At 42.8% G+C, this 27,999-nt stretch overlaps 1 protein-coding gene across 1 annotated transcript; it reads right to left on the reverse strand.

The window, feature by feature from the left end:
- Positions 1–512: 512 nt before the first annotated feature.
- slc35f1 (solute carrier family 35 member F1) lies at positions 513–27,956 on the reverse strand. Its single transcript, XM_077510794.1, has 8 exons — positions 27,610–27,956; positions 22,734–22,909; positions 20,244–20,371; positions 15,238–15,397; positions 14,714–14,870; positions 12,211–12,263; positions 11,971–12,125; positions 513–1,108 (listed from the first exon to the last, which is right to left on the reverse strand). Exons 1-8 carry the CDS (start codon positions 27,705–27,707, stop codon positions 875–877), a joined length of 1,161 nt encoding a protein of 386 aa, XP_077366920.1. The 5' UTR covers positions 27,708–27,956; the 3' UTR covers positions 513–874.
- Positions 27,957–27,999: the final 43 nt, after the last annotated feature.

Genomic DNA, 27,999 nt, shown 5'->3' on the forward strand with positions numbered 1-27,999 from the left:
TGATAACTACATTATGACGAAAACTTTAACTACTTTTAGTCAAAAAACTATGACTACAGCTAATCTAAAATTTGTTGTAAAAATTAACACTTTTTTATTTTATTTATTTTTTTACTCTTGTCAGAAGAAATAACACAACCTCTTCGTTTTGTTTTATTTCAGGATTATTATTATTATTATTTTTTTTAGAAGTAATATTTAATACAATTTACACATTATACTGGATTTTCAAAAATCAGAACAGTGTTCCTGTAATATTCAGATACAGGAATTTGTGTGAACCAAAACTTCAACTGTAAATGAAAAATCAATTTATTATACTGTAACAAGTTTTATTTGCATTTGTGGTGCTAAGTAGTTAACCCATTCACTGCCATTGACGTGTATTTCCATCAATGGCATTAAATGAGTTAAGGGCTCAAATCATTGATAACTACCATGTAGTTCTGTTCAACAGATGGCTTTAATGTAAAAAAAAAACAAAAACAAAAACAAAAAACATCAAGCACCCATACACAAACAGGAGCACAGTTTATGCACACTTATCAAGCACAAACAGTATGGTATTCAAAGAGCTAAAAAGAAAGAATGTAACAGCACTTTACCAACTATATACATCATTCATAATTTACATTCACCAGTGTAGAGGCTAGTCTTGAGTTAATAACATTTGGTCTCTTTCAGATAGAAGGATTTTTCATCGTTATCTGAGGCTTATCGCTTTGTAACGCCCATAAAATCAACACCTGGTTCCTACAGTTAATTAAGTGATCACCCAGTTTTACCTGCTCAACAGACTGGAACCAGCTCTTTGTACAAAACTAAGGGCCAAACTATGTTTTTCCATCCCACAACACTAGTCTCCAGTCTTAAATTACAGTACACGCAAAGTAGGCTCCTCCCCTGACTCGGGGCCCAAACTGGTGTATGCTACAGATGGCTCCAAGACTCGCTGACTGGGCTGAAGGCGGTCAGTGGGACGATGGTTCACTGCGTTCCTGAACTGCTTGTAGACTCGGGGGTCCTGAACCACGTAGGTGGATGCAGACGAATAAACCACCAGGCCCAAGATAATGATGACGAATGACAGCAAATAGAGGCAAGAAAACTGCAACACACACAACAAAACCTTTTAGATAAATTGACTTTTCACCCTGAAACACTTGACTGAAATGTTGGGAAACAACATTGAACAACCATTTAACATACTGTGGCATATTTAGCCCATTTTCGGTGGTGCTCAAGCAGAAAAAATACATTTTTGACAGGTACTTTATGAGGCGAAGCCTTGACAAAAATAAGTCAGTGTATGTTTTTCGAGGCTTCGCTGTAAAAACAAAACAAAGTAAAAAAAAAAAAAAAAGAAACACCATGTGGCTGGATAGCCTAGAGGTTAAACTTATTTAACCATTTCTGGCAGTCAAACATTAATATTTTGTCTATAATGAATTTGATACTTTCATTCTTTTTCATGTACAAGTAATACCTTTAAAAATACATTTTGCAACTTGCTGTCGACTGAAAATTACATCACAAGGGCTCAGGTAGCAATTCACAGCTAAGCTTGTGAATGTCACATGACCAAACCTAGAAAACAGGTGAGCTGTGATTGGTTATCTGAGCCCTTGTGAAGTCATTTTCAGTCGACAGCAAGTTGCAAAATGTGTTTTTAAAGGTACTAATTGAAAAATAATGAAAGTATCAAATTAATTACAGACAAAATATTAACTTTTTATTGCTATAATGGGCTAAATAAGTGAAGTATCTCTTTAAGATTACTACCTTTAGTAACAGAGTTCACTGGTTTGATCCCTTTCAATTAATCACTGGGCTTTCTGCTTTAAACTAAACTGTGGACACAAGTATACCACAAAATATACTTTCAAGTATATTTAAGTATACCTAATAGTGTACAGTACTTAAATACACTGTAAAATATACTTGAAAGTATGCTTAAGTATACTTAATAGGGATGTGAATTGCCTAGTACCCGATTTGATTCGCATCACGATTTATAGGTCACGATTCGATTCGGTACCGATTAATCCCGATACGAATTTATAAGTCGATTGTTGAGATTTTTCCTCAAATTTAGAAAATGCTATTCAGTAAACTTGTACATGTACACTGTAAGAGTTGTATGAAAATGTATTATTTATTTATCTGAGACTTCCATCTAATAACTGTGAGCCACTGTATTTAACAAACAGGTTGTAATCTGTTTTATGTTTGAACAGCATTGAAATAAAATATTAAGGCCTAATGTTCCATTAATACAACATTCTTCTGTCACGTTTCAGTTTGGTTGGGGTTGAGTTTTTGTGATATTTTGATGAGTGTTGGTTGTCTGGTCTTCTTGTGTGTTTTTCCCCCAGTCTCGTTAGCATTAATCTTGTCCACCTGCTTGTGTCTTCTCTTCCCGGTGTGGGTTGCTGATTGGTTCCCCCTGCCTGCTGTGTCTCCCAGGTGTGTCCTGTTAGTGTCATTAGTGTTGGTATAAGGGAGTGGTGTTTGTCTCACGTGGGTGTGAGAGGATTGTTAGATGTTGCATGTTGCATGTTGCATGTTGCATGTTGCATGTTGCATGTTGCATGTTGCATGTTGCATGTTGCATGTTGCATGTTGCATGTTGCATGTTGCATGTTGCATGTTGCATGTTTTTCGTAGTGATGGCAAAATGAAGCCCCGTAAAGCAGTGAAGCCCTGCAGTGAAATGCTTCACACACACGTAGGGGCTTCAAGATGATTCATTTCCTCGACTACGCCATCATGTGGACAGAAAATGTACAACATGCTTGGTGCATGCAATAAAATGGTGGGGTGTAAATCATGCTCTAAATACAAAAGAATATATATTTGAAGAGTGTTTTAACATGAATTGTTCTGTGTTACTTTGTCTATGTTTGTGCTTATGCAACAAGTGAAAATGTGAAATAAGGAGGTAAAATAAAGTGCTTATTCATTTTTATTTAAAAACGATTTTTTCCGAAGTTTTTGGACTCAGGCGGTTTCTTTTTTTTGCAGAGAATTTCACCTGCTTTGGAAAAAAAAACTCTTTCACATGGTACTAATGAAGCAGGGGTGCATCGATATGAGATAGCAAGTTTGTATAGAATTGGACGCGTATATTTCTGTGATTCCCAGTACTGAAGGGGACTTTCAACTGTGAACAGAAAAATGTGAATTTTATGTGTTGTCACATTTTATTTTATTTTATTATTGGAATCTGTTAAAATAGTACCGTAATTGCAGTGCATTACCTTCTGAGGTGAGATCTGCTCAAAGTGCTCCTAAACAAGGGAAAATCTCTTTCTTGCTAATTCCATCGCAAAAAGAGGCTCGTCAAATCGAATGCCAAAAGCAAAAAAAGTAGCGCAATACGGGACCCGAAAACACAAAAAGTGAAGGGGAATCCATAGCGTTTCTTTGCCGCTTTTATTTCGAACTACACTCAAACCTAGCGAATCATTTCCTGAATCAGTCACGTGGTACACCTGCTTCGTGGGGCTTCAAACGTCACCACGTACGTCATCAACACACGCATTGACACGCCGTTCATGAACCACTCATCTGCATTACTCGGCACACGCTTCAGGGATTCGACCCGAGAAGCACATCACTAGTTTTTCGTTGCACGTTAGAGGTTATATGCTATATGCTATATGCTATATGCTATATGTTAGTCTTCCAAGACATCCACGCCAAGTCTTCCAAGACATCCACGCCAAGTCTTCCAAGACATCCACGCCAAGTCTTCCAAGACATCCAAGTCTTCCAAGCCATCCACGCCTTCCAAGCCATCCACGTCTTCCAAGCCATCCACGTCTTCCAAGCCATCCACGTCTTCCAAGTCTTTCACGCCAAGTCTTCCGCGCCTTCCAAGTCTTTCACGCCAAGTCTTCCGCACCTTCCAAGTCTTTCACGCCAAGTCTTCCAAGCCATCCGCGCCTTCCAAGTCTTTCACGCCTAGTCTTGCAAGCCATCCGCGCCTTCCAAGTCTTTCACGCCAAGTCACGCCAAGTCTTCCAAGCCATCCACGCCTTCCAAGTCTGTCACGCCAAGTCTTCCGAGCCATCCACGCCTTCCGAGCCATCCACGCCTTCCGAGCCACGCCAAGTCACGCCAAGTCTTTCACGCCAAGTCACGCCAAGTCTTTCACGCCTTCCAAGTCTTTCACGCCTTCCAAGTCTTTCACGCCTTCCAAGTCTTCCACGCCTTCCAAGTCTTTCACGCCAAGCCATCCACGCCTTCCAAGTCTTTCACGCCAAGTCTTCCGCGCCTTCCAAGTCTTTCACGCCAAGTCTTCCGCGCCTTCCAAGTCTTTCACGCCAAGTCTTCCAAGCCATCCGCGCCTTCCAAGTCTTTCACGCCTAGTCTTGCAAGCCATCCGCGCCTTCCAAGTCTTTCACGCCAAGTCACGCCAAGTCTTCCAAGCCATCCACGCCTTCCAAGTCTGTCACGCCAAGTCTTCCGAGCCATCCACGCCTTCCGAGCCATCCACGCCTTCCGAGCCACGCCAAGTCACGCCAAGTCTTTCACGCCAAGTCACGCCAAGTCTTTCACGCCTTCCAAGTCTTTCATGCCTTCCAAGTCTTTCACGCCTTCCAAGTCTTTCACGCCTTCCAAGTCTTTCACGCCTTCCACGTCTTTCACGCCTTCCAAGTCTTTCACGCCTTCCACGTCTTTCACGCCTTCCACGTCTTTCACGCCTTCCACGTCTTTCACGCCTTCCACGTCTTTCACGCCTTCCACGTCTTCCAAGCCTTCCACGTCTTCCAAGCCATCCACACCTTCCAAGCCATCCACGCCTTCCAAGCCATCCACGCCTTCCAAGCCTTCCACGCCTTCCAAGCCTTCCAAGCCTTCCAAGCCATCCACGTCTTCCAAGCCTTCCAAGCCTTCCAAGCCATCCACGTCTTCCAAGCCATCCACGTCTTCCAAGTCTTTCACGCCAAGTCACGCCAAGTCTTCCAAGCCATCCACGCCTTCCAAGCCTTTCACGCCAAGTCTTCCAAGCCATCCACGCCTTCCAAGTCTTTCACGCCAAGTCACGCCGTCTTCCAAGCCATCCACGCCTTCCAAGTCTTTCACGCCAAGTCACGCCAAGTCTTCCAAGCCATCCACGTCTTCCAAGCCATCCACGTCTTCCAAGCCATAAACGCCTTCCAAGCCATCCACGCCTTCCAAGCCATCCACGCCTTCCAAGCCATCCACGCCTTCCAAGCCATCCACGCCTTCCAAGCCATCCACGCCAAGTCTTCCAAGCGATCCACGCCTTCCAAGCCATCCACGCCAAGTCTTCCAAGCCATCCACGCCAAGTCTTCCAAGCCATCCACGCTAAGTCTTCCAAGCCATCCACGGCTTCCAAGTCTTCCAAGCCATCCACGGCTTTCAAGTCTTCCAAGCCATCCACGGCTTCCAAGTCTGTCACGCCAAGTCTTCCAAGCCATCCACGGCTTCCAATTCTGTCACGCCAAGTCTTCCAAGCCATCCACGCCTTCCAAGTCTTTCACGCCAAGTCACGCCAAGTCTTCCAAGCCATCCACGCCTTCCAAGTCTTTCACGCCAAGTCACGCCAAGTCTTCCAAGCCATCCACGCCTTCCAAGTCTTTCACGCCAAGTCACGCCAAGTCTTCCAAGCCATCCACGCCTTCCAAGTCTTTCACGCCAAGTCACGCCAAATCTTCCAAGCCATCCACGCCTTCCAAGTCTTTCACGCCAAGTCACGCCAAATCTTCCAAGCCATCCACGCCTTCCAAGTCTTTCACGCCAAGTCTTCCAAGCACGCCAAGTCTTCCAAGGCATCCACGCCTTCCAAGTCTTTCACGGCAAGTCACGCCAAGTCTTCCAAGGCATCCACGCCTTCCAAGTCTTTCACGGCAAGTCACGCCAAGTCTTCCAAGCCATCCACGCCTTCCAAGTCTTTCACGCCAAGTCTTCCAAGCCATCCACGCCTTCCAAATCTGTCACGCCATGTCTTCCAAGCCATCCACGCCTTCCAAGCCATCCACGTCTTTCACGCCAAGTCTTCCAAGCCATCCACGTCTTTCACGCCAAGTCTTCCAAGCCATCCACGCCTTCCAAGTCTTTCACGCCAAGTCTTCCAAGCCATCCACGCCTTCCAAGTCTTTCACGCCAAGTCTTCCAAGCCATCCACGCCTTCCAAGCCATCCACGCCTTCCAAGTCTTTCACGCCAAGTCACGCCAAGTCTTCCAAGCCATCCAGTCTTCCAAGCCATCCACGTCTTCCAAGCCATCCACGTCTTCCAAGCCATCCACGTCTTCCAAGCCATCCACGCCTTCCAAGCCATCCACGCCTTCCAAGCCATCCACGCCAAATCTTCCAAGCCATCCACGCCTTCCAAGTCTTTCACGCCAAGTCTTCCAAGCCATCCACGCCTTCCAAGTCTTTCACGCCAAGTCTTCCAAGCCATCCACGCCTTCCAAATCTGTCACGCCAAGTCTTCCAAGCCATCCACGCCTTCCAAGTCTGTCACGCCAAGTCTTCCAAGCCATCCACGTCTTTCACGCCAAGTCTTCCAAGCCATCCACGCCTTCCAAGTCTTTCACGCCAAGTCTTCCAAGCCATCCACGCCTTCCAAGTCTTTCACGCCAAGTCTTCCAAGCCATCCACGTCTTCCAAGTCTTTCACGCCAAGTCTTCCAAGCCATCCACGCCTTCCAAGCCATCCACGCCTTCCAAGTCTTTCACGCCAAGTCACGCCAAGTCTTCCAAGCCATCCAGGCCTTCCAAGTATTTCACGCCAAGTCTTCCAAGCCATCCACGCCTTCCAAGTCTTTCACGGCAAGTCTTCCAAGCCATCCACGCCTTCCAAGCCATCCACGCCTTCCAAGTCTTTCACGCCAAGTCTTCCAAGCCATCCACGCCTTCCAAGTCTTTCACGCCAAGTCTTCCAAGCCATCCACGCCTTCCAAGCCATTCACGCCTTCCAAGCCATTCACGCCTTCCAAGCCATCCACGCCTTCCACGTCTTCCAAGCCATCCACGTCTTCACAGCCATCCACGCCTTCCAAGTCTTTCACGCCAAGTCTTCCAAGCCATCCACGCCTTCCAAGTCTTTCACGCCAAGTCTTCCAAGCCATCCACACCTTCCAAGTCTTTCACGCCAAGTCACGCCAAGTCACGCCAAGTCTTCCAAGCCTTCCACGCCAAGTCACGCCAAGGCTTCCAAGCCATCCACGCCAAGCCAAGTCACGCCTTCCACGCAAAGTCTTCCAAGTCTTTCACGCCAAGTCTTCCAAGACATCCACATCTTCCAAATTTTTCACGCCAAGTCTTCCAAGACATCCACGCCTTCCAAGTCTTCCAAGACATCCACGCCTTCCAAGTCTTCCAAGACATCCACGCCTTCCAAGTCTTCCAAGACATCCACGCCTTCCAAGTCTTCCAAGACATCCACGCCTTCCAAGTCTTCCAAGACATCCACGCCTTCCAAGTCTTCCAAGACATCCACGCCTTCCAAGCCAAGTCTTCCAAGACATCCACGCCTTCCAAGCCAAGTCTTCCAAGCCATCCACGCCTTCCAAGCCAAGTCTTCCAAGCCATCCACGCCTTCCAAGCCAAGTCTTCCAAGCCATCCGCGCCAAGTCTTCCAAGCCATCCGCGCCAAGTCTTCCAAGCCATCCACGCCTTCCAAGCCATCCGCGCCAAGTCTTCCAAGCCATCCACGCCAAGTCTTCCAAGCCATCCACGCCAAGTCTTCCAAGCCATCCACGGCTTCCAAGTCTTCCAAGCCATCCTCGCCAAGTCTTCCAAGCCATCCACGCCTTCCAAGCCATCCGCGCCAAGTCTTCCAAGCCATCCACGCAAAGTCTTCCAAGCCATCCACGCCAAGTCTTCCAAGCCATCCACGCCAAGTCTTCCAAGCCATCCACGCCAAGTCTTCCAAGCCATCCACGCCAAGTCTTCCAAGCCATCCACGGCTTCCAAGTCTTCCAAGCATTCCACGGCTTCCAAGTCTTCCAAGCCATCCACGGCTTCCAAGTCTTCCAAGCCATCCACGGCTTCCAAGTCTGTCACGCCAAGTCTTCCAAGCCATCCACGGCTTCCAAGTCTGTCACGCCAAGTCTTCCAAGCCATCCACGCCTTCCAAGTCTTTCACGCCAAGTCACGCCAAGTCTTCCAAGCCATCCACGCCTTCCAAGTCTTTCACGCCAAGTCACGCCAAGTCTTCCAAGCCATCCACGCCTTCCAAGTCTTTCACGCCAAGTCACGCCAAATCTTCCAAGCCATCCACGCCTTCCAAGTCTTTCACGCCAAGTCACGCCAAATCTTCCAGGCCATCCACGCCTTCCAAGTCTTTCACGCCAAGTCTTCCAAGCCATCCACGCCAAGTCTTCCAAGGCATCCACGCCTTCCAAGTCTTTCACGGCCAGTCACGCCAAGTCTTCCAAGCCATCCACGCCTTCCAAGTCTTTCACGCCAAGTCTTCCAAGCCATCCACGCCTTCCAAGTCTTTCACGCCAAGTCACGCCAAGTCTTCCAAGCCATCCACGCCTTCCAAGTCTTTCACGCCAAGTCACGCCAAGTCTTCCAAGCCATCCACGCCTTCCAAGTCTTTCACGCCAAGTCACGCCAAATCTTCCAAGCCATCCACGCCTTCCAAGTCTTTCACGCCAAGTCACGCCAAATCTTCCAAGCCATCCACGCCTTCCAAGTCTTTCACGCCAAGTCTTCCAAGCCATCCACGCCTTCCAAGTCTTTCACGCCAAGTCTTCCAAGCCATCCACGCCTTCCAAGCCATCCACGCCTTCCATGCCATCCACGCCTTCCAAGCCATCCACGCCTTCCAAGCCATCCACGCCAAGTCTTCCAAGCCATCCACGCCTTCCAAGTCTTTCACGCCAAGTCTTCCAAGCCATCCACGCCTTCCAAGTCTTTCACGCCAAGTCTTCCAAGCCATCCACGCCTTCCAAGTATTTCACGCCAAGTCTTCCAAGCCATCCACGCCTTCCAAGTCTTTCACGGCAAGTCTTCCAAGCCATCTACACCTTCCAAGCCATCCACGCCTTCCAAGCCATCCACGCCTTCCAAGCCATCCACGCCTTCCAAGCCATCCACGCCTTCCAAGCCATCCACGCCAAGTCTTCCAAGCCATCCACGCCTTCCAAGTCTTTCACGCCAAGTCTTCCAAGCCATCCACGCCTTCCAAGCCATCCACGCCTTCCAAGTCTTTCACGCCAAGTCACGCCAAGTCTTCCGAGCCATCCCCGCCACCGGCGCCGAGCCACCCGCGCCACGCCGAGCCTTCCGAGTCGTCCGCGCCACGCCGAGCCTTCCGAGTCGTCCCCGCCACGCCGAGCCCTCCGAGTCGTCCCCACCACGCCGAGCCTTCCGAGTCGTCCCCGCCACGCCGAGCCTTCCGAGTCGTCCCCGCCACGCCGAGCCTTCCGAGTCGTCCCCGCCACGCCGAGCCTTTCGAGTCGTCCGCGCCTTCCAAGCCATCCACGCCTTCCAAGCCATCCACGCCTTCCAAGTCTTTCACGCCAAGTCACGCCAAGTCTTCCGAGCCATCCCCGCCACCGGCGCCGAGCCACCCGCGCCACGCCGAGCCTTCCGAGTCGTCCGCGCCACGCCGAGCCTTCCGAGTCGTCCGCGCCACGCCGAGCCTTCCGAGTCGTCCACGCCACGCCGAGCCTTCCGAGTCGTCCGCGCCAGGCCGAGCCTTCCGAGTCGTCCGCGCCACGCCGAGCCTTCCGAGTCGTCCGCGCCACGCCGAGCCTTCCGAGTCGTCCGCGCCACGCCGAGCCTTCCGAGTCGTCCGCTCCGAGTCTTCGAGTCGTCCGCGCCATCCACGCCGAGCCTTCCGAGTCGTCCGCGCCGAGTCGTCCGCGCCACGCCGAGCCTTCCGAGTCGTCGGCTCCACGCCGAGTCTTCGACTCCACGCCGAGTCTTCCGCGCCACGCCAGTCCAGGTTCGTCATTCCAGTTCTCCCCCCCGTTCGTCAAGCCAAGTCCATCCACGTTTCGCACTATCAAAGTCATTCTCGTTGCTGTCATTCCTCTTCTCCCTGCCTTCCAAGTCGCCACCCGTGCCAAGCCTTCAAAGTTATCCGTGCCACCGCGCCGAGCCTTTCCGAGCCGTCCGCGCCGAGCCTTCCGAGCCGTCCACGCCGAGTCTGCCGAGCCTTCCGAGACGTCCGCGCCGAGCCTTCCGAGACGTCCGCGCCGAGCCTTCCGAGCCGTCCGCGCCATCCGCTCCGAGTCTTCCGAGTCATCCGCGCCACCCGTGCCGAGCCTTCCGCGCCGAGCTTTCCGCGCCGAGCTTTCCGCGCCGAGTCTTCCGAGTCGTCCGCGCCACGCCGAGCCTTCCGAGTCGTCCGCGCCACGCCAGTCCAGGTTCGTCATGCAAGTTCTCCCCCACGTTCGTCATTCCAGTTCTCCCCCCCGTTCGTCATGCCAAGTCCATCCACGTTTTTCACTGTCAAAGTCATTCTCGTTGCTGTCATTCCTCTTCTCCCTGCCTGGTTTTTCCGCCTCTGGGTCCATCCACCACACCCCACCTTAACATCTTCCATGCTTAAAGGGATTGTTCGGATTTTTTAACATGAATCTCAATTTGATCCTCACCTCCAGTGTGTGCGATCAGCACTGACTTACCCCTGACAGCTTTCTGTGACACGAGTTCTGGTCCGGTGTTGGATGAGAGGAAAATAGTCCAGCAAGCTGGCTGGGGTGTCGGAAATAAAGCATTTTTCTTCTAAAAACTATTTGACTTTTTTCAGGAAAGGAGTATTGTGATGCAAATGTATCACGCTTTTGAAAACAGACGCTATTACCGCCAGCCACTACTTTTCTGTTCGTTCGTATCACTGCGCGGCGCCCTGTAGAGGGCTAATTGACGCACTGCAGCCAGCTAATTGATACTTCCGCCTTCGAAAAGACAAATAACTTCTAGCGGAAAACAGGCATCTACTAATGTCAATTTTACAATTCAGGCAAAATAAATAGATACCTAGACTCGGAGCGGACGACTCGGAAGGCTCGAGTCTGCCGAACCTTCAGAGCCGTCCGCGACATCCGTGCTGAGTAGTCCGCGCCATCCGCTCCGAGTCTTCCGAGTCCTCCGCGCCATCCACGCCGAGCCTTCCGAGTCGTCCCCGCCACGCCGAGTCTTCCGAGTCGTCCGCGCCACGCCGAGCCTTCCGAGTCGTCCGTGCCACGCCAGTCCAGGTTCGTCATGCAAGTTCTCCCCCCCGTTCGTCATTCCAGTTCTCCCCCCCGTTCGTCATGCCAAGTCCATCCACGTTTCGCACTGTCAAAGTCATTCTCGTTGCTGTCATTCCTCTTCTCCCTGCCTGGTTTTTCCGTCTCTGGGTCCATCCACCACACCCCACCTTAACATCTTCCATGCTTAAAGGGATTGTTCAGCTAATTGATACTTCCGCCTTCGAAAAGACAAATAACTTCTAGCGGAAAACAGGCATCTACTAATGTCAATTTTACAATTCAGGCAAAAATAAATAGATACCCATTTTGATCATGTGGCCATTATTTATTTATTAGGCTGCACCTCCTGTCATAAAGTGAAGCAAATCAGTGTCCAAGCAATTTATTAAAGTCAATGTTTACGTTATCTGCAAAGTATTTCAATGTGCACAATGTAAGAGTCATTTAGACTTATTTTTGTTCATTTATGTTACTTATTTATATCCTTAAAGTTCTAATGTTGTACAATGTACAACCGAACTCAGTTTTGCTCCCTCTGGCTTTTTAAAAAGATATGCTAGGAGAGGGTGGGTAGTAACGAGTTACATTTACTCAGTTACATTTACTAGAGTATCTTTTTGAAGAAAAAAAAAAGCGTACTCCTAAGAGTAGTTTTACCACACAATACTTCACTTTTACTTGAGTAGATGTCTGAAGAAGAAACATTAGTAACATAATCCATATAAATGTTCACATGCCAATCGTACATTAGTGTGCATGTAAATGCAGCCATTCTGTTACCTTGTAATGAAAGAGGAAGAGGCCACAGAAGAGACTGTACAGGTCAGCTGTGAGCAGAGAGAGATTGATGGAGGCGGCACTTGTCCTCTTCATTACCAGCGGCATGAAGCTGTACAGGCTGAACATGAAGGCACTGAAGCCCACATAGAGAAGACCTGTGACACAAATAGAGCTTTGTTGGACATGACGTTTCCATGCAGCATTTGGAAACTCCAACACAGGCAAATGGACAAAACTTGCCTATCTGCCAGTCCCAGGGAACCTTCAGCAGCTCCTTGTGTTCCATTATGGCCCTGCAAACCCAGCAGACACATTCCAGAGGAGATAAATGTCTTCTAGATAATCTCACAAAGGTAATGTAACAAATCACAAAAAGCAATGAAATTTGGAAGGTAAAAATTGCTTGATTTATTTTTTATTTTTTATTAACGTGCACGTCCACCTATTGCGTCACAGAATTTGTGGAGCACAATTTCTGTGCCACCTCATCTGCCGCAAAGTGGATAAACACACATGTATGCCACTTGTGCTCACTTCCTCTTAGAGTGGTGATGGCCAACTTTTGAAAGTAAAAATGTTGACTTTGGCAGAGCAGTTTAGTTGCCTCAAACCCCTACCATTAGATTTCTCCAATGAGAAAATGGTGTATTTCGGGTAAAATAGGAAGCAGATTATATGTTCACTCAGTTTAGCGGATCCAAACGGCCAAAATGAGTTTCCTCTGCAGGGACTCTCCCTTAGAGATAGTTACAAGCTTGGTCATCTGGGAGGGGCTCAATTAGAGCCACTATTCCTGCACTGAGAGGAGCCATTTGAAGTGGCTCGGGCCTCCCTTGTGAGGTGTTCCAGGTATGTCCCAACGGGAGTAGGCCTCGGGGATGACCCAGCACAGCCAGAGGGTCGATGTGTCTTGGCTGGCTTGGGAGCACCTTGGGATTTCTTCGGGGGAGCTGGATGAAGTGGCTGGGGAGAGGGAAGTCTGGTCTTCCTGACTGAAGCTGCTGTCCCCATGATTCGACCCCGGATAAGCGGTAGTTAATGGATGGATGGCTTGATCTGACTAATTTCACGACTCTTTGATTACTGTCACACAAATATGCCAGTGACTGGCTATTGTGACACCAAATTACACAAATCAAACGGAGCAATAGATTGACCTCTATTTCCCCCATTTTACATACTTCTTTTTTTTCTGCCTTGTGCTCTGCATAATTTCCGTCATTTTGATATGTTCACAAATTTCTTTTTTAGGTGTTATGATCCCTAAATTTACCCCTCCCCTCATAGGTAGGGAGCAGTATCGCAATCAGGCAGAGAAAGGAATATTTTCTATTATCATATAGTAATCTATAATTGGGCCTATATTTAAATTTTAATCTCTTATCTGTAGTGTTCACAGTTAGTTACCAAATTATTTTAAGCCACAGATGATCTATCTGGATTCGATTTAATGATCAAGCAATGTTTTACTTTTGTCTCTATTTTATTTTTGGACTTTTAGTAATTTGGCAGTTCAACAAATTTTATTCTTTATATCATGCGTCACTAGTAATAAGTTGCATGAAGTGCATATGCATTAGATTTAGGACTTTGAGAAAAATTTAAAAAATAACGAGAAAATATGTTATTGGAAATATGTGTAAGGTGAAAACAGAAACATAATGCACACATTTCAAACTTTTACTCCAGCCTTAGCCTTTACTTAACTCATGCTTTACTAGTTTCCACAACAGATGAGGCTCTCATGGTTGTTTTAACTTTTTAGTTTAACATTAAATAATTTATTTGCATGTTCTTATTGTCCCTTTAATATGAATTATCACTCATGGAACCAAGTGCAACTACCAGAATAATCTGCCTGAGGAAGGATTGCTGAATTCAAATTAATTCACCTTACTTCTCTTATTTGATTGTTTATATAAATGTCAATTTACTCTTCTTTCCTTTACACTAGAAATTGAGAGTTAATAGTAATAATTCGTTTGAGTATAGCCTAATTATGTTGAAAGTGACTTTTTACCTGAGGTTTGGCGCCCCCTAGCGTCCACGGCGCCCTTAGCATCTGCCTAGCTTGCCTAATTGGTGAATCCTGTTTGAATTAAAGGTATTTAGTGTGCTATTTGTGTTATTGTGAACAAAATAATGCATATTTAGAAGCAATTTCGACTAATCTACTGTGAGTTAAACAGCCGGGTTTTACTGCGGGATGACACAAATTAAGAGAACTACTCACTCAGGGCCCTGAGGTCGCCGTGGACACTAGGGGGCACCAAAGATCGTCTGAAAATTCTCAAAGTAGATAAGGAGGAGTAAATTGAATTAAATATAGACAATTTAATACATGGAAAGGGGCCAAATGGATAATATAATTTTATATTGTATGATATCTGATAAATTAAATGTAATGTTAAAAAAATAATTTATTTTGTAAGCTAGTATAAATCATTGATGAAGGGAGCTCCATATACAGGGCAGTCTCAGAAAATTAGAATATTGTGATAAAGTCCATTATTTTCTGTAATGCAATTATATAAGCAAAAATGCCACACATTCTTGACTCATTACAAATCAACTGAAATATTGCAAGCCTTTTATTATTTTAATATTGCTGATTATGGCTTACAGCTTAAGAAAACTCATATCCTATCTCAAAATATTAGAATATTTCCTCAGACCAAGTAAAAAAAAATAAAAAAAAAATTTTTTAAATGCCAGGTTGGTTTCAGAAAATGTATTCACTCACAGTTGGATGCCACTGAAAAATGAGCCAAAGAGACCCATCATGCCCAGGAACTCCACGCGGCTCAGGTTCTTCACTATGAACTCCTCACAGATGTTGGAGATACCATATAAAGTTGCTCCTCCCAAAACTAATAAATCACCAAACAGCTTTTGATCCCCTAGACAGAAGAGTATGAGGAAAATAAACTAAAACATTGGGATTTTTGCTATTACCATTGATTTTTTATTGATTTTTTTTAACCCAGGATGTCTCCTTCTTTACAGTAATTAAAACAGTGGAGAAATGCATACTTTGCAGGAGCCATTTTCTTAAAAAAAAAAAAAAAAAAAAAAATCAGCCATAAGGAAGTCATCAAACAATATAAGTGAAAGTGCTTCAACCTCTTTTACCCAATGTACTATGCTATACTGTACTGTACTACTGTAAATCTACCAACAGTTTCACAATAAAGCAACATTGTCAGCATCTCCATAAATACACTTTATGATTGACAAAGTCAAACAAAATATGGTAAGTTTACTCACCGAGGCCCTGCTGCCGACCAAGTAGGACGTCGGCCCCCACCATGCACCCAATACCCAGTAGGCACAATAGTGTGCCCACAATATGGGCAGCCTTGTACCTCACTAATAAAAAGAACCAGGACAGCAGAAGGACCACTGGGATAACAAAGCAGTCTAACAGCTAAGAAGAGGAGAGACAAAAGAGAACACACAAGACAGATAAATAATTGTAAAATCACTACATTATATGATGTAAACATTGTTGTCATTGGCATGATTGCTTGCAAGACATAAAATGGCACCCCCTAAAATAAAGATTTATTTTTATTTTTATTTCATAGTGTCCCTATTTTAATGTTTAAGATCATCAAACAAGTGTAAATATCGGACAAGATAACCCAAAGAAAATGCAGTTATTACGTGGTGATTTAAAATAAATAAAATTTAAAAATAAATAAATAAATAATCAAAGCTACTGGACCTGTGCGGCCCGTTCTTAAATTTTGAATTAACTGTGGCCAATCACTTTTTTTTTTTTTTTAAGTTGAGCTTAATTTTGAGACACACAAACCTGTTCAATCAAGAAATCAAGATCTATATTCTCAAAATGATGCAACAAATTGTCATCATCCAAAAAAAAAAAAAAAAAAAAAATCAAGAACAGATGGGGAAAGTAACTACATTATGGCAGGGGTGTGAGGTCGGGTGAGGCAAGGGAGGAAGTGTTGCACTGCTGCCCCTTGTGTTCTTTCCTTTCCTCTGCATGTGAAAAGTTGTGGGAAAAAAAACTTAGTTTCACATGAAATTATCTTCCATTTTAGTTATGCGATCTGTGCTTTACATTGATTTTCTTTTTCAGTCCAATAATTTCAATTATGTCCGCATTTAAATAGCTGGATTTGCATATTTCCTGTTCAAATGCATGAGAAGCGCAGCTGCGAGACACCTGAGCCATTTTTCCCTTTTGCTTCAAGCAAGTACGCACACATCAGTTGAGGCAAGTAATGTTATTTGCGAGTGGCATCACACAGGAAATAATATATGCAAACTTTGCATTGCAAATTACTGCACATGCTTGACATTCAGTCTGACTAAAATATTTCAGGAATCTCTGTGACATATTCGTCACTCCTAGGGCCAGAGCACATACTCCGCCTGCGCAGCCGCAGACAGAGAGAGACAGGAGAAGGAGAAAACAGAGGAAAGGACAACACACAAACGCAGTTTGTACAAGATGAGCCGAAAACGCAGTAACATATGGAGACATTTTAATTGGTTAAAGCAGTGGTGCCCAAACTACGGCCCGGGGGCCATTGGTGGCTCGCCATCCATTTTTCAGTGGCCCGCGGCATATGCTAAAAATGGCATTTGACTCAGTTAAAATAAATTAACAAAAACAAAAATGTTTGGAGATGGTCAAAGTAAGAGGAGGGTGTCGAAAAACACAGGTGTGCCATTAAAGTTTATTTTAGTTAACTAAAATAACGAAATAACTAAACTAAAATTAAAAAAACAATTTCATTAACAAAATAAAATAAAAACGAAAACGTTTTTTAAAAAAAACGAAAACTAACTGAAATTATATTTTATGTTTACAAAACTAATTAAAACTATAATTAGAGCAAAAATGTCCTTCGTTTTAGTCTTTGATGTGATTTTTAGTAGATTTATTTTGATATAAACCGGAATAATGACGTTTGAGAGTATGTCACACAGAAGTGACGTCATCTAGCAGCAGCCAATAGAATAGCACCTTCAGATGACGTTGCTCCCATGGTGTTTTTTAAATATTGTGAACCACCCTGAAAACTAATAAAAACTAACTAAAAATGAAAAATTCCAAAACTATAATAACCCTACTGCCATATTACAAATAAATTGGTTTATATACTGTATCATTTTTCTAAATATGCAAAAGCACAAATAAATTATTTGTACAATTTTTAGGACTGAACACAATTTCTCTTCATAACATTATGTGGCCCTTGCGTCCTTCTGATTTTCTGTATGTGGCCCTCAAATGAAAAAGTTTGGACACCCCTGGTTTAAAGTCAGATGAGAGAAGGAGCCGGATCAGCCCATCCAAGTTGATATGTTTAGTTTTTATTAATGCAAATTTAAAATAAAGCAAGGTCTTTTATCCTAGACCGGGTGAGTCGTTAATGTTTTTGTTCTCTGCTGCTGTTGCAGTTAAATTACTACTTACTATTTTTGTTATTTCATTGTTATTTTGATTGTTGTTGGTTGAAGTTTTAAGTTTGTTGCTTGTTTATTGTTTGGAGCATTTTCAATGTTCAATAAAATGAGAAAAAATAATTTTCTTTGCTTGATAAATGTTGCTATTTGCAGTCAATAGTGCGCAATATTTAGTTCACCAAGTCATTTATCAAAATGTATGGCAAATTTATCGTAAATATTTAAAAGAAAAGCTCAAGTTAAAAGAGCCGTTTGAGAGCCAAAAAGAGCCGGCTCTTTTCATTGAGCCGATCCAAATGAAGCAGATCACCGAAAAGAGCCGAAAATCCCAGAAGACACGGAGGGAGCATCGTTTTTGGTGAACGATTCGTCTAAACATAAATGCACCAAAAAACGTCGTCCATAGTTATCATAGTTATGGTGATTAGAGTTAATTTAGATAAGTACAGCTACACCACTAGGGGGCTGTCTCGACTAAGATTACATTGAGAGAGGCGAGTAAGCGTTGCGTCATAGTCTCACGCTAGCCACCGTGCTAGTCTTTTACTCCTCACTGTCTTTCGCAGGGTTTAGAATCGCTGCCGGCAGCCGAAAGAATGCTCTCATCTCTCTTTGAGCCATGAGAGCATCCGTTGAACACGCACAAGTTCACCATAGCGTTGGTCGCTGATTTATCAACTTTTTGACCTACATAAAAACAAAACCTTGTTTTTTAATTCACTCGCATTGAAGCGCTGACCCCCACCGCTAGGGACGCACTTCAACATGACGTCACACTGGAAAAAAAAAAACAACAACAACAAGAACAAAAAAAAATCTGACCTTCTGACCTTATATTAAATATTCTTTGTAATATCCTGATATGGTGGCACGGTAGTCGAGTGGTTAGCACGTCCGCTTCCCAGTTCTGAGGTCTCCGGTTCGAGTCCAGGCTCGGACCTTCCTGGGTGGAGTTTGCATGTTCTCCCCGTGCCCGCGTGGGTCTTCTCCGGGTACTCCGGTCTCCTCCCACATTCCAAAGACATGCATGGCAGGTTAATTGGGCGCTCCGAATTGTCCCTAGGTGTGCGTGTGAGTGTGGATGGTTGTGTGTCTCTGTGTGCCCTGCGATTGGTTGGCAACCAGTCCGGGGTGTCCCCCGCCTACTGCCCAGAGCCAGCTGAGATAGGCGCCAGCAGCCCCCGCGACCCTTGTGAGGAATAAGCGGTCAAGAAAATGGATGGATGGATGGATATCCTGATATCACAACAGTGTTGATTGAGACATAATTTAAAACTCTGAAAACAAAAATTCTATTTTGACTTTCATTGAAACAAAAAAACTTGAAGGTCAAAATTGAAATACAGAAACATCTTCTATTTTGGCTTCATATTTTTATTAGGGGTGTCAAAATTAGTGCGTTAATTTTGAGTTAATGTAAAGTTCTTTTAACGACACTATTTTTTTCAACGCACAATTATTGGAAAGCCTGTACTGGGGGAATTCCAGTCGCAACGCAGCAGACGCGTCCATGTTAAAATTTAACAGTAATAAATTTAATAATCATGCATATATTTGTGGAAACTGGGGTCAAGTTGTATTTTACAATTGTACAAATGTGCAGAATTTCACAAGTTACCTCATGTTAAAGATAGCTCTTCATATGAAAAAAATGCACTGATCTGTCACCAACATTTTACAAATGCAAGTATGCCATCTAGTGGCAGAAAAATGACCAACACAAATCAATATGACACTTGTTTTTGTTTTTTGTTTTTTTACAGTACAGTACATCTTATTCATTTTAACTCAATTTTATGAATTGTGTATGAAGTTACTGTATGAAGCCATATTTCTATTAGTTTAAGATCTTTCTCCCCACTTTTATGTTAACAACAGTATGAAAACAAAACAAAAAAAGTACATTTAGAACAGTTGTAACATTTGCGATAAATCATGAGTTAACTATTGAAGTCATGCGATTAATTATGATTACAAATTTTAATCGCCTGCCTGACACCCCTAATTTTTATATCTAACTCCAGGAGAGTCACAAGTCATGAACAGCACCGCACATCACTTCTCATTATAATTGCTTGGAAGCAATGTTAACATGTTACCAAAATTAAATACTGTAGACTACAGTCAATTGTGTGAAGGAATGCAATCACTTTACATAAATTATTACGGCTTGTTTTTAAATTACAGTATAACAATTTTAATTAAATCTAAGTAAGTTAAATGAAAAAGTAAGCACTGAATTAAGTTTGATTTGTACAATTTATGGAATTGTGCCCGTAAAAACTCCAAATTCCGGATGTGTAATCAACAAAATACAGTATAGTGTGTTTTCTACACAACACAATTGGGAAGTAGGCTGTTCCTTTTCTCTCTCCTCCCTTTTTTGTTTTGTTTTTAAATAGTTACTGCTGTTTGAATGTGCTGTATAAATAAAGATGGCTTGACTTGACTTTTGTTAAAAGTGTAGCTTTTGGCACAAGTATGCGTGTTGTAAATATCAATACAGGTCAATAGAGCCTACTGCTTAAACATTCAATCTTATGATGCCCAAAACTTTTGCACTATATTTTATCTCGATCTGGATGAGGTTCGAGTGCAATAAACTTTATTTGGCCCAGCTAAATAGTAGCCTGCACGTGTTTTCCTAGTGTGCTTAAACACCTCTTAAGGAATCACACAGTAATAAATCACCTTATCACCAAATGAATGCTCCTCCAGAGACAATGAGAACATTATTGAATTTCTCTACTTGCTAAGCAGAGTCAGTAAGGTCAGTAAATAAATGCCACATCAATATGATTCTTACATTCAACCAATACAAATACGAATACCTGTACGCTGGACAGTGTGGTGTATTGGTAAGCTTTTAGTATCAGGTAGTTGGCCTCGATGTCTATTAAACCTAAAATCATGTACTTCCACCAGCGCTGCTTCAAAATGGCCAATAAGTTTCCTTCACCTGGTGAGACAGAGACACATACAAATGAGTGGGGACACTGAAGCATCATAAAAAGTAGGGACAGACTGATTATCGGTGCAGATATTCAGCATTTTGATTAATATCAGCATCGGCCATTTTGAAGAATCATACGGCCGCTAATAGATCCATTTGAAAAAGTGTTAAATCAAAATTTTCAGAGATGCTAGATGTACCTTCTGTTTTTGTTTGAAAATAAAACCAAGATAAGTAAAACTTTAATACTTAAGAAATGTTGAAAACTTTATTTACTGTAGAAAACAATATGGAGCAATTCACTTGGGTTTTTAAAGGGATACTGTACTTATTTAGCCAATTTTGGCAGTCAAACATTAATATTTTGCCTAGAATAGATTTGATATGTTCATTATTTTTCATGTACAATTATTACCTTTAAAAATACATTTTGCAACTTGCCGTCGACTGAAAATGACATTACAAGGGCTCAGGTAACCAATCACAGCTCAGCTTGTGAATGTCACATGACCAATCCTAGAAAACAGGTGAAATGTGATTGGTTACCTGAGCCCTTGTGATGTCATTTTCAGTCGACAGCAAGTTGCAAAATGTGTCTTTAACTCATTTGCTCCCAAAAACGTATAAATATGTTTTGTTTTCGTTTTTTTTATGTTTAAAGTGTCCCAAAGACTTCTTTTTTTTTTTCTTATGCTGGCGCATAGAGAAGGCTCTGATGCAACCTCTCAACACAAAGAACGGTTGCAGAAATACACAAACAGCCATCAGGTGGCAGCAGCGCAAAGGAGATCAACCAGGGCCATGTTGAAAAAAAGCTCAAATACGATTCTAAATAGAAATGTGAAAAATTGATTATACTTAGCTATATTCTAATGCTAATTGCTGCAAAACGGAAACAGATAGAAATGTACTTTTTTTTTTCCTGATGAAAGAAAATCTCTTAATCTCTTAGTCTCTTAATCTTTATTTTGATAGGTTCCATGTTTTTATACCAATAGAACACAATATTCTGTGGGCCTTGCAAAATCAGTCAAAATCCAGCGAACGGGATTGCTTCTGTGAAAATGGCTGGGATGGAATCAGTTAAAGGTACTAATTGTATGTGGAAAAATAATGAAAGTATCCAATTAATTACAGACAAAATATTAACTTTATTGCTATAATGGACTAAATAAGTGAAGTATCCCTTTAAAATAATAAAAGGCTTGCATTATTTCAGTTGATTTGTAATGAATCCAGAAAGTATGACATTTTTTTTTATTTATTGCATTACAGAAAATAAAGGACTTCATCACAATATTCTAATTTTCTGAGAAAGTCCTGTATGCTTAAAAATACAACAAAAAATAAATCAATAATAATAATAGCTTGAGTTTGTATTTTTCTCAAATTTAGATGCCAATATTTTCCCTCCCCTTAAAAAAAACAAAAACATATCGGTGTATCTCGCATAAAAATGCCGCACATTCCATATTAACTCTTTTACTGCCACGCGTTACAAAAAAAACAAAACAAAAAACAACCCCCAAAGTGCCAGCCAATTTCGAGCATTATAACTCATCTTCCAAGGCAAAAAGAATATTGCTTGCTTTTATTACATATACAACGTGGGCACTAAATGAAAGATCGCATTCTTTCATTTGAAAAAAAAATGTATATTTCTACCTTATTCCGTTCTTTAGTAATCACCATTTGAAAATAGGTAATTTGAGTGACATTTTGTGAAAATTGAAACGATAAGTTGAAAATACGCTTTTTATGAAAAGATACATTTTCTCCACAACAGTGACTGACACTAATATTTTGTTGTTAATGACACTCTGTAAATTAGGTTCTATGACACATCATTCTTGAAAACGTTCTATTTCATCAGATTTCATCAGATTCCGTCATGTTTCATTGTAATTCCATATACCGGCAACCCAATTGAAAAGAGATACAATGCTGCCATCTGCTGGCCACAGTTAGTGGGTATTTTTGATTCCACAACGCTTTGACCAGGCAGCGCTCCACTTAGACGTTGACGTCATTTAACGTTTATGGCGGCATACATCATGATTTTACTTATCGTTTATAATCGTTTTTGGCGGTCAAAGAGTTAAATGGTGGAATGAAACATTTTGTTTTGTTCCTCGCCTTTAAAGCAATCTCAAGACTCACATAATCATTGTATAAAACCAAAATAGTCAGTAAACATAATATTCCTGCAGTGCTGCTTCATCACACTCTAACAACGAACGATTTGAAGGAACTGTGTGTGCATCTGCCACCCTGCAGATTATGCTAATATTACCATTTCCGAGGTAAGTACACAGAAACAAACATCAGTTAAGTTAAAAGGAAACGATTTAGAACGTAATGTGTGTACCTTGCCTGACTGCCAGCGTGGTGGTATAGACCAGAAACAGCAGGATGTAGTTAAGAAAGCTCTGGAACACTGGTGTGTTGGCGTGGAAGTCATCAGCCAGGTACTTGCTTGTCAGGCCGATGGCACAGATCAACAAGGACAGGACCTGACCTGAGGCCAATGTCACCAACAGATCCCTGCAGGAGAAATATATAGAATATTATATATATATATATATATATATATATATATATATATATATATATATATATATATATATATATATATATGTATATATATATATATATATATATATATATATATATATATATGTATATATATATATATATATATATATATATATATATATATACTGTCACATTTCATGTTAGTGCAAATGGGGATTAAAAACAAAACAAAACTCAACAATGTGGTTGGTGTGTCCATTGAAACAATTGATTCAATTGACTAAATTAAAAAAAAAACACAAAAAAAAAACAACCTATAATTTGTTACAGCTACATTTTTTTTTCTCATTATTTCATGTTTTGGTTGAAAGCATCATTTGAAACTTAATATAAATCAAATAGGCCTGCATTTATTTTTCCCAAGCAAAATAATAAAGTTACATCCAAGTAACTTTTTACTTTGGAATAAACTAATTAAAGTCTATGACGGCGTATTAGGGCCACGTACAAATATATATATTCTTTTAGAGGGCGGGGTCAATATGACAAGAAAAAAAAGTGGCAAATTTTTGTACAGTCACACATCCAGGGACAGTTTCAACTAACCAACCATGCATGTTTTTGAGATGTGGGAACAGACTGGAGTACCTGCAGAATGCCCACGCAGGGACCTGTAGAACATGGAAGTGCCATGCGGGAAGGCTGGAGGCTAGATTTGAACCCTGAACTGCTGAACTGTGAGGCAGGCATGCTTACCAGTGGGCCACCAAAACAAACTATGTTTGTAGTTAAATTAAAAATGTATTTGCATTCAAAAACTTTATTATTTCATCCATCCATCCATCTTCTACCGCTTCTAGGTCGGGGCACGGGGGCAGCAGCTTTAGGAGGGATACCCAGACTTCCCTCTCCCCAGCCACTTCAACCAGCTCCTCCGGCGGGATCCCAAGGTATTCCCAGGCCAGCCGAGCGAAAACGTGTCCTGGGTTGTCCAGGCCTCCTTCCGGCCTCCCGCCGGTAGGACATGGCCGGAACACCTCCCCAGGGCAAAATTAGGCAAAAACTTTATTTATTTTTACTATTTATTTAACTTTATTTTTAGTTTATTGTGAGTATTTTGCAAACTTATGCCACCTTTGATAAAATTACAGTACGTCTTTTTTTTTTTTTTTGGGTCGAACTAGTGAGAGCACATACAACACATTTTTTTGCAGATAACATTTCTTTCATTTAGCTCCCATTTGTGTGTAAAATTATAATAATTGCTTTGTGTGTTTTTTTGTTTTTTTTTTACATTTTTAAGTAATTCATATGAGAATTCAAGACAGGAGAAAATATCAAGAAAAAAGATTCATACATTTTTTACAGTTCTAGCTTTTTTTTAATAAAAAAAAAACAAAACTTTTTTTTAAATAAAAATAAAAGCTTTTTATTGGGACAGTTTTCTGTTTTTAATGGCAGTTTGTTATTTGACTGCAAATATGTTTTTGTTTTATTTCAATTAGCTTAGCAGGGTTGGTGGCCCACTGCTAAGCACATCTGGCTTACAGTTTAGGAGTCCAAGGTTCAAATACAGCTTCCAGCCCTGTTGCCTATGTATGTTGTATGTTAATTGAACACAAAATTGTCCCTTGATGTGGTTGTGTGTTTGTTCATCTACGTGTGCCCTACAATTGTCTGGCACCCAGCTCAGGTTGTACCCTGCAAATTTTGTTCATAGTGAATCAACAATTTGATTTGGGGTAAAGTTAAAAAAAAAAAAAAAGTAAGAAGTTATTTGGATGTAACATTTTTATATGGCTTGGGAAAAATGAATTTATTTGATTTATATTAAATTGAAAATAATGCTTTCAACCAAATATATAATGAGGAAAAAAAAGCTGTAACAAATTATAGTTTTTTGGGGGGGGTTTGTTTTTGTTTTGTTTTGTTTTCAGTGAAAGGTTCTTTCTCTGAGAAGATGGCATATTCTCGACAAGTTAATGTGAGTTTTCTCTGGGCAGTCCAGTTTCCTCCTTCATCCCAAAGCATGCATTTTATGTATGTTAACCAAGGGCTGAATTATTGTTCATAGGTGTGAATGTGATTGACTGGTGACCAGTCCAGATTACCAGACGGTAGCTCTGGGGATTTTGCACTGTTATATGTGAAAGTTAATTTGACAGCTTATTCTGTTGCTGGCTGCGGACAGATTCCATCGTGTCATTTACAATTTATACAAAGTGACACACTGCCATCAGTGATCACATTCAAATGACCCCACACGGCTAAATGATTACATTTAAATGGATTTTCGACTTGGCTTTTCTTTTAAAACAATCTTAAAAGCTAGTGTGGATGTGGGGGAGAGAAAAAAACAGGCAGGCATTAATGTGCTGCAGTAAGTTTGGATAAATTTTGGATTTATCAAGAAAGTAGGTAATGTGGACAAGCCTCACAGGAATATCGCATGCTGCTACAAAGTGCACCGTCAGTACAAGTAATTAAATTACGAAAGAAAGTGCCCGAACTTACGAGCAAGGGAAGCCAGCTAGTGCTGTTTGACATTACATTAATAAGTAAACCTGTCAGCCTGGGCCATCTGGAGGGGCGGGACAATTCCCGGTGGGCCGTCCTATATTTCTGGCCGCGAATCGGCAGGCAACAGCCCACACATTGTCTCAAAATCGCTGTAAATAAAGAGTATCACGTCTTAGGTTGACTGTCTCATTGTCAATGAACTATAACTTCAGTCAACCTTACACTAGCCGGACAGGAAATCGAGCGTCTTGCATTAAGGTAAATCCGGTATATTTCAAAATAAAACAGTTTGCGAACTCGTTTTTTGGGGAGGGAAGCTAGCTAGCTGCATAGGATGACATCATTCGGACATTTAAGACAAAAAAATGAGCTTAGAATAAATTAAACACGACAAAATGACACTATTTAAACACAAAATGTACTTTCCCATGGTAGAACAGCCATGGTAGAAGTCCCAGAAATAATGTCCAAAAAGCATATCAATGTGACAACAGACAAGCGTGGCTTTTGTTTACAAACAGAACTCTACATACACGGTTTTTATTGGGTGAACTCAACTTGCCAGCGTGAACCCCACGTGATCTTGTGGTCTGTCAATCTGTCGGGAGTAGATTTCCGAACACGTAACGCACGCGGTGTGAATTGCAGTTCTTGCGGCGTCCGTACGGCCGCCGTACGGAAAACGCACTGCGTTCGTTCCGCAGCCATGTGAATTGGGCTTTACAGGACATTATACGTACCGGAACGCTGATAGTATGTGCTTTGAACGTTGAGAAGTACCTGAACGCTCAAGTGAGATTTTTAGAAGTGCTGGAACTCCGTACCGGTGCGTTCCAGCCCACTTAAAACACTGGTTATAGTGTATCAAGATGTGTATCATAGCTTTGACAGTTAATTAACATTTATATGGTATCAGGGTTGTGTATCGTTTTCGTTGTGGGTTCTTAATAAACCAAACCTTTGCTTGAGGAAGAAGTTAAATTATATTTCAACTGGCTGCACAGACACAGATGTACAGACACGAATACAATTGCAGCGTGGTTGCGTTTCCTCTTTCTCTCTCCTGTTGATCTGGTTTCCGGCTCACATGCGCCCTCTGCTGTCTGGATGTTACAATAATAAACTAGCCAATAATAGTCAACTAAACAGTTGCTTTTTGCTGTTATCATTACAGCTTGGACCTCGGTGATGGAGATGCACTACACTATTTGTAATGGCTCAATAGAACTGCGCTGTCGTGTGGCCTTTTTGTTCCAGTCAGAGTTCTTAGGGCACATTTGGGCACAGTGGACTGGTCATCAGCCAGTCGCACAGCCCATATAGGCCTACTGTACTGTAGACATACAACACGTACATTGCATGGGCAATTTAGAGTCAATTTGCCATGCACTTTTTTGGAATGTGGCATTAGGATGTACAGCGAAAACACATGCAAATATGGGGAGAACGCAGGAAGTACAAATAGGAAGGGTGCCTTGTGATTTTAATCACAGATGGAATACGATGGAATAAAAACTATACAAATGTAATCTCTGCATACTGTAGAGATCACTGCCTTCTCACGTGGTCAATTATTTTCAAAATCCTCTTCACGTTTGCTTGGATGTAATAATTTTATGTCAGAACTCAGAACACTTGCTTTTTGTCTCCTCTGAAATTACTTCACACACACGCACACTGCCACGGGCCTGATATGCTGATCTCAAACTCCGCTTGCAGCCTGCCCAACAGCCTGAGGACAGAAAAGAGCAGCCAGGGATAAAAGAGCAGATGGTAAGAAAGTGGAGAGGAGTTGTGTTGTGTATAGCCGTGCACGCGTGGGCTCAAAGAGGTTGGTGCAAGTGTTCAGAAACAAGTTTGTATAAATGAACGAGTAAAGACGGTGGCCGTTTTTCTTTTTCACAACCAAAAGGTGCAGGTTGACAATCCAAACAAGGCGAGATGCATGTGCAAACGTGTGCGTGCGTGAAACACACCTGCACCGCACGCGCATGACGTTACGTGTCCGTCTTAACATCTGTTGCACACGCTAAACCTTCGCAGGAAAAAGACGTGAGAGGTGAGGTGATTAAATTGAAACAAAAGGAGCGTCCGCAGTGACGAGCGGTTGCTGTCGCTCGATCGCCTCTCAGCGTGGAGTGGATGTGAAAAAAAAAAAAAGGATACGAGTGCATGCGGTCTTGTCTTACCTGCTCAATACCTTCCTGATCCGCTGGTACACGCTCGGCGCCGGGGTCCCCGTGCCCCTGGGAAGGGTCTCCACAGTGGACACGACGGATATCATCATTGCTCGAGCGAGGGGAGCGATCAGCACATTCCGCTTGGTGGAGACAGCAGGGCGGGAGAAGACAGGCAGTGGCCTCAAGGAGGAAGGAGGAGGAAGAGGAGCCTCCTGTGCTCCGTGTTGCACGCTGAAGAGCTCAGATGATGTCCAGGTGGACCACGCCGGCTTCGAGGATTCCAAGTGCCTCTTTTGAAGCCGCAAAACGAGAGTCAGGACCTGAATGGACAGGGGAATATTTCTCTACCACTAGGGGTGCCCTTTTACTCGGTGGCGCTCGTGGAAGATAATCGTAACC

Source organism: Festucalex cinctus, chromosome 21, assembly GCF_051991245.1.
Source record: "Festucalex cinctus isolate MCC-2025b chromosome 21, RoL_Fcin_1.0, whole genome shotgun sequence".
Lineage (NCBI taxonomy): Eukaryota > Metazoa > Chordata > Actinopteri > Syngnathiformes > Syngnathidae > Festucalex > Festucalex cinctus.

Coding starts and splice junctions, on each gene's coding strand:
- slc35f1 (XM_077510794.1), bottom strand. CDS start 27,707: ATGATGATATCCGTCGTGTCCACTGTGGAGACCCTTCCCAGGGGCACG. Junction 20,372..22,733: donor CACGCTGGCAGTCAGGCAAG/GTACACACATTA, acceptor CTGTCTCACCAG/GTGAAGGAAACTTATTGGCC. Junction 14,871..15,237: donor TGGTCGGCAGCAGGGCCTCG/GTGAGTAAACTT, acceptor TCTTCTGTCTAG/GGGATCAAAAGCTGTTTGGT.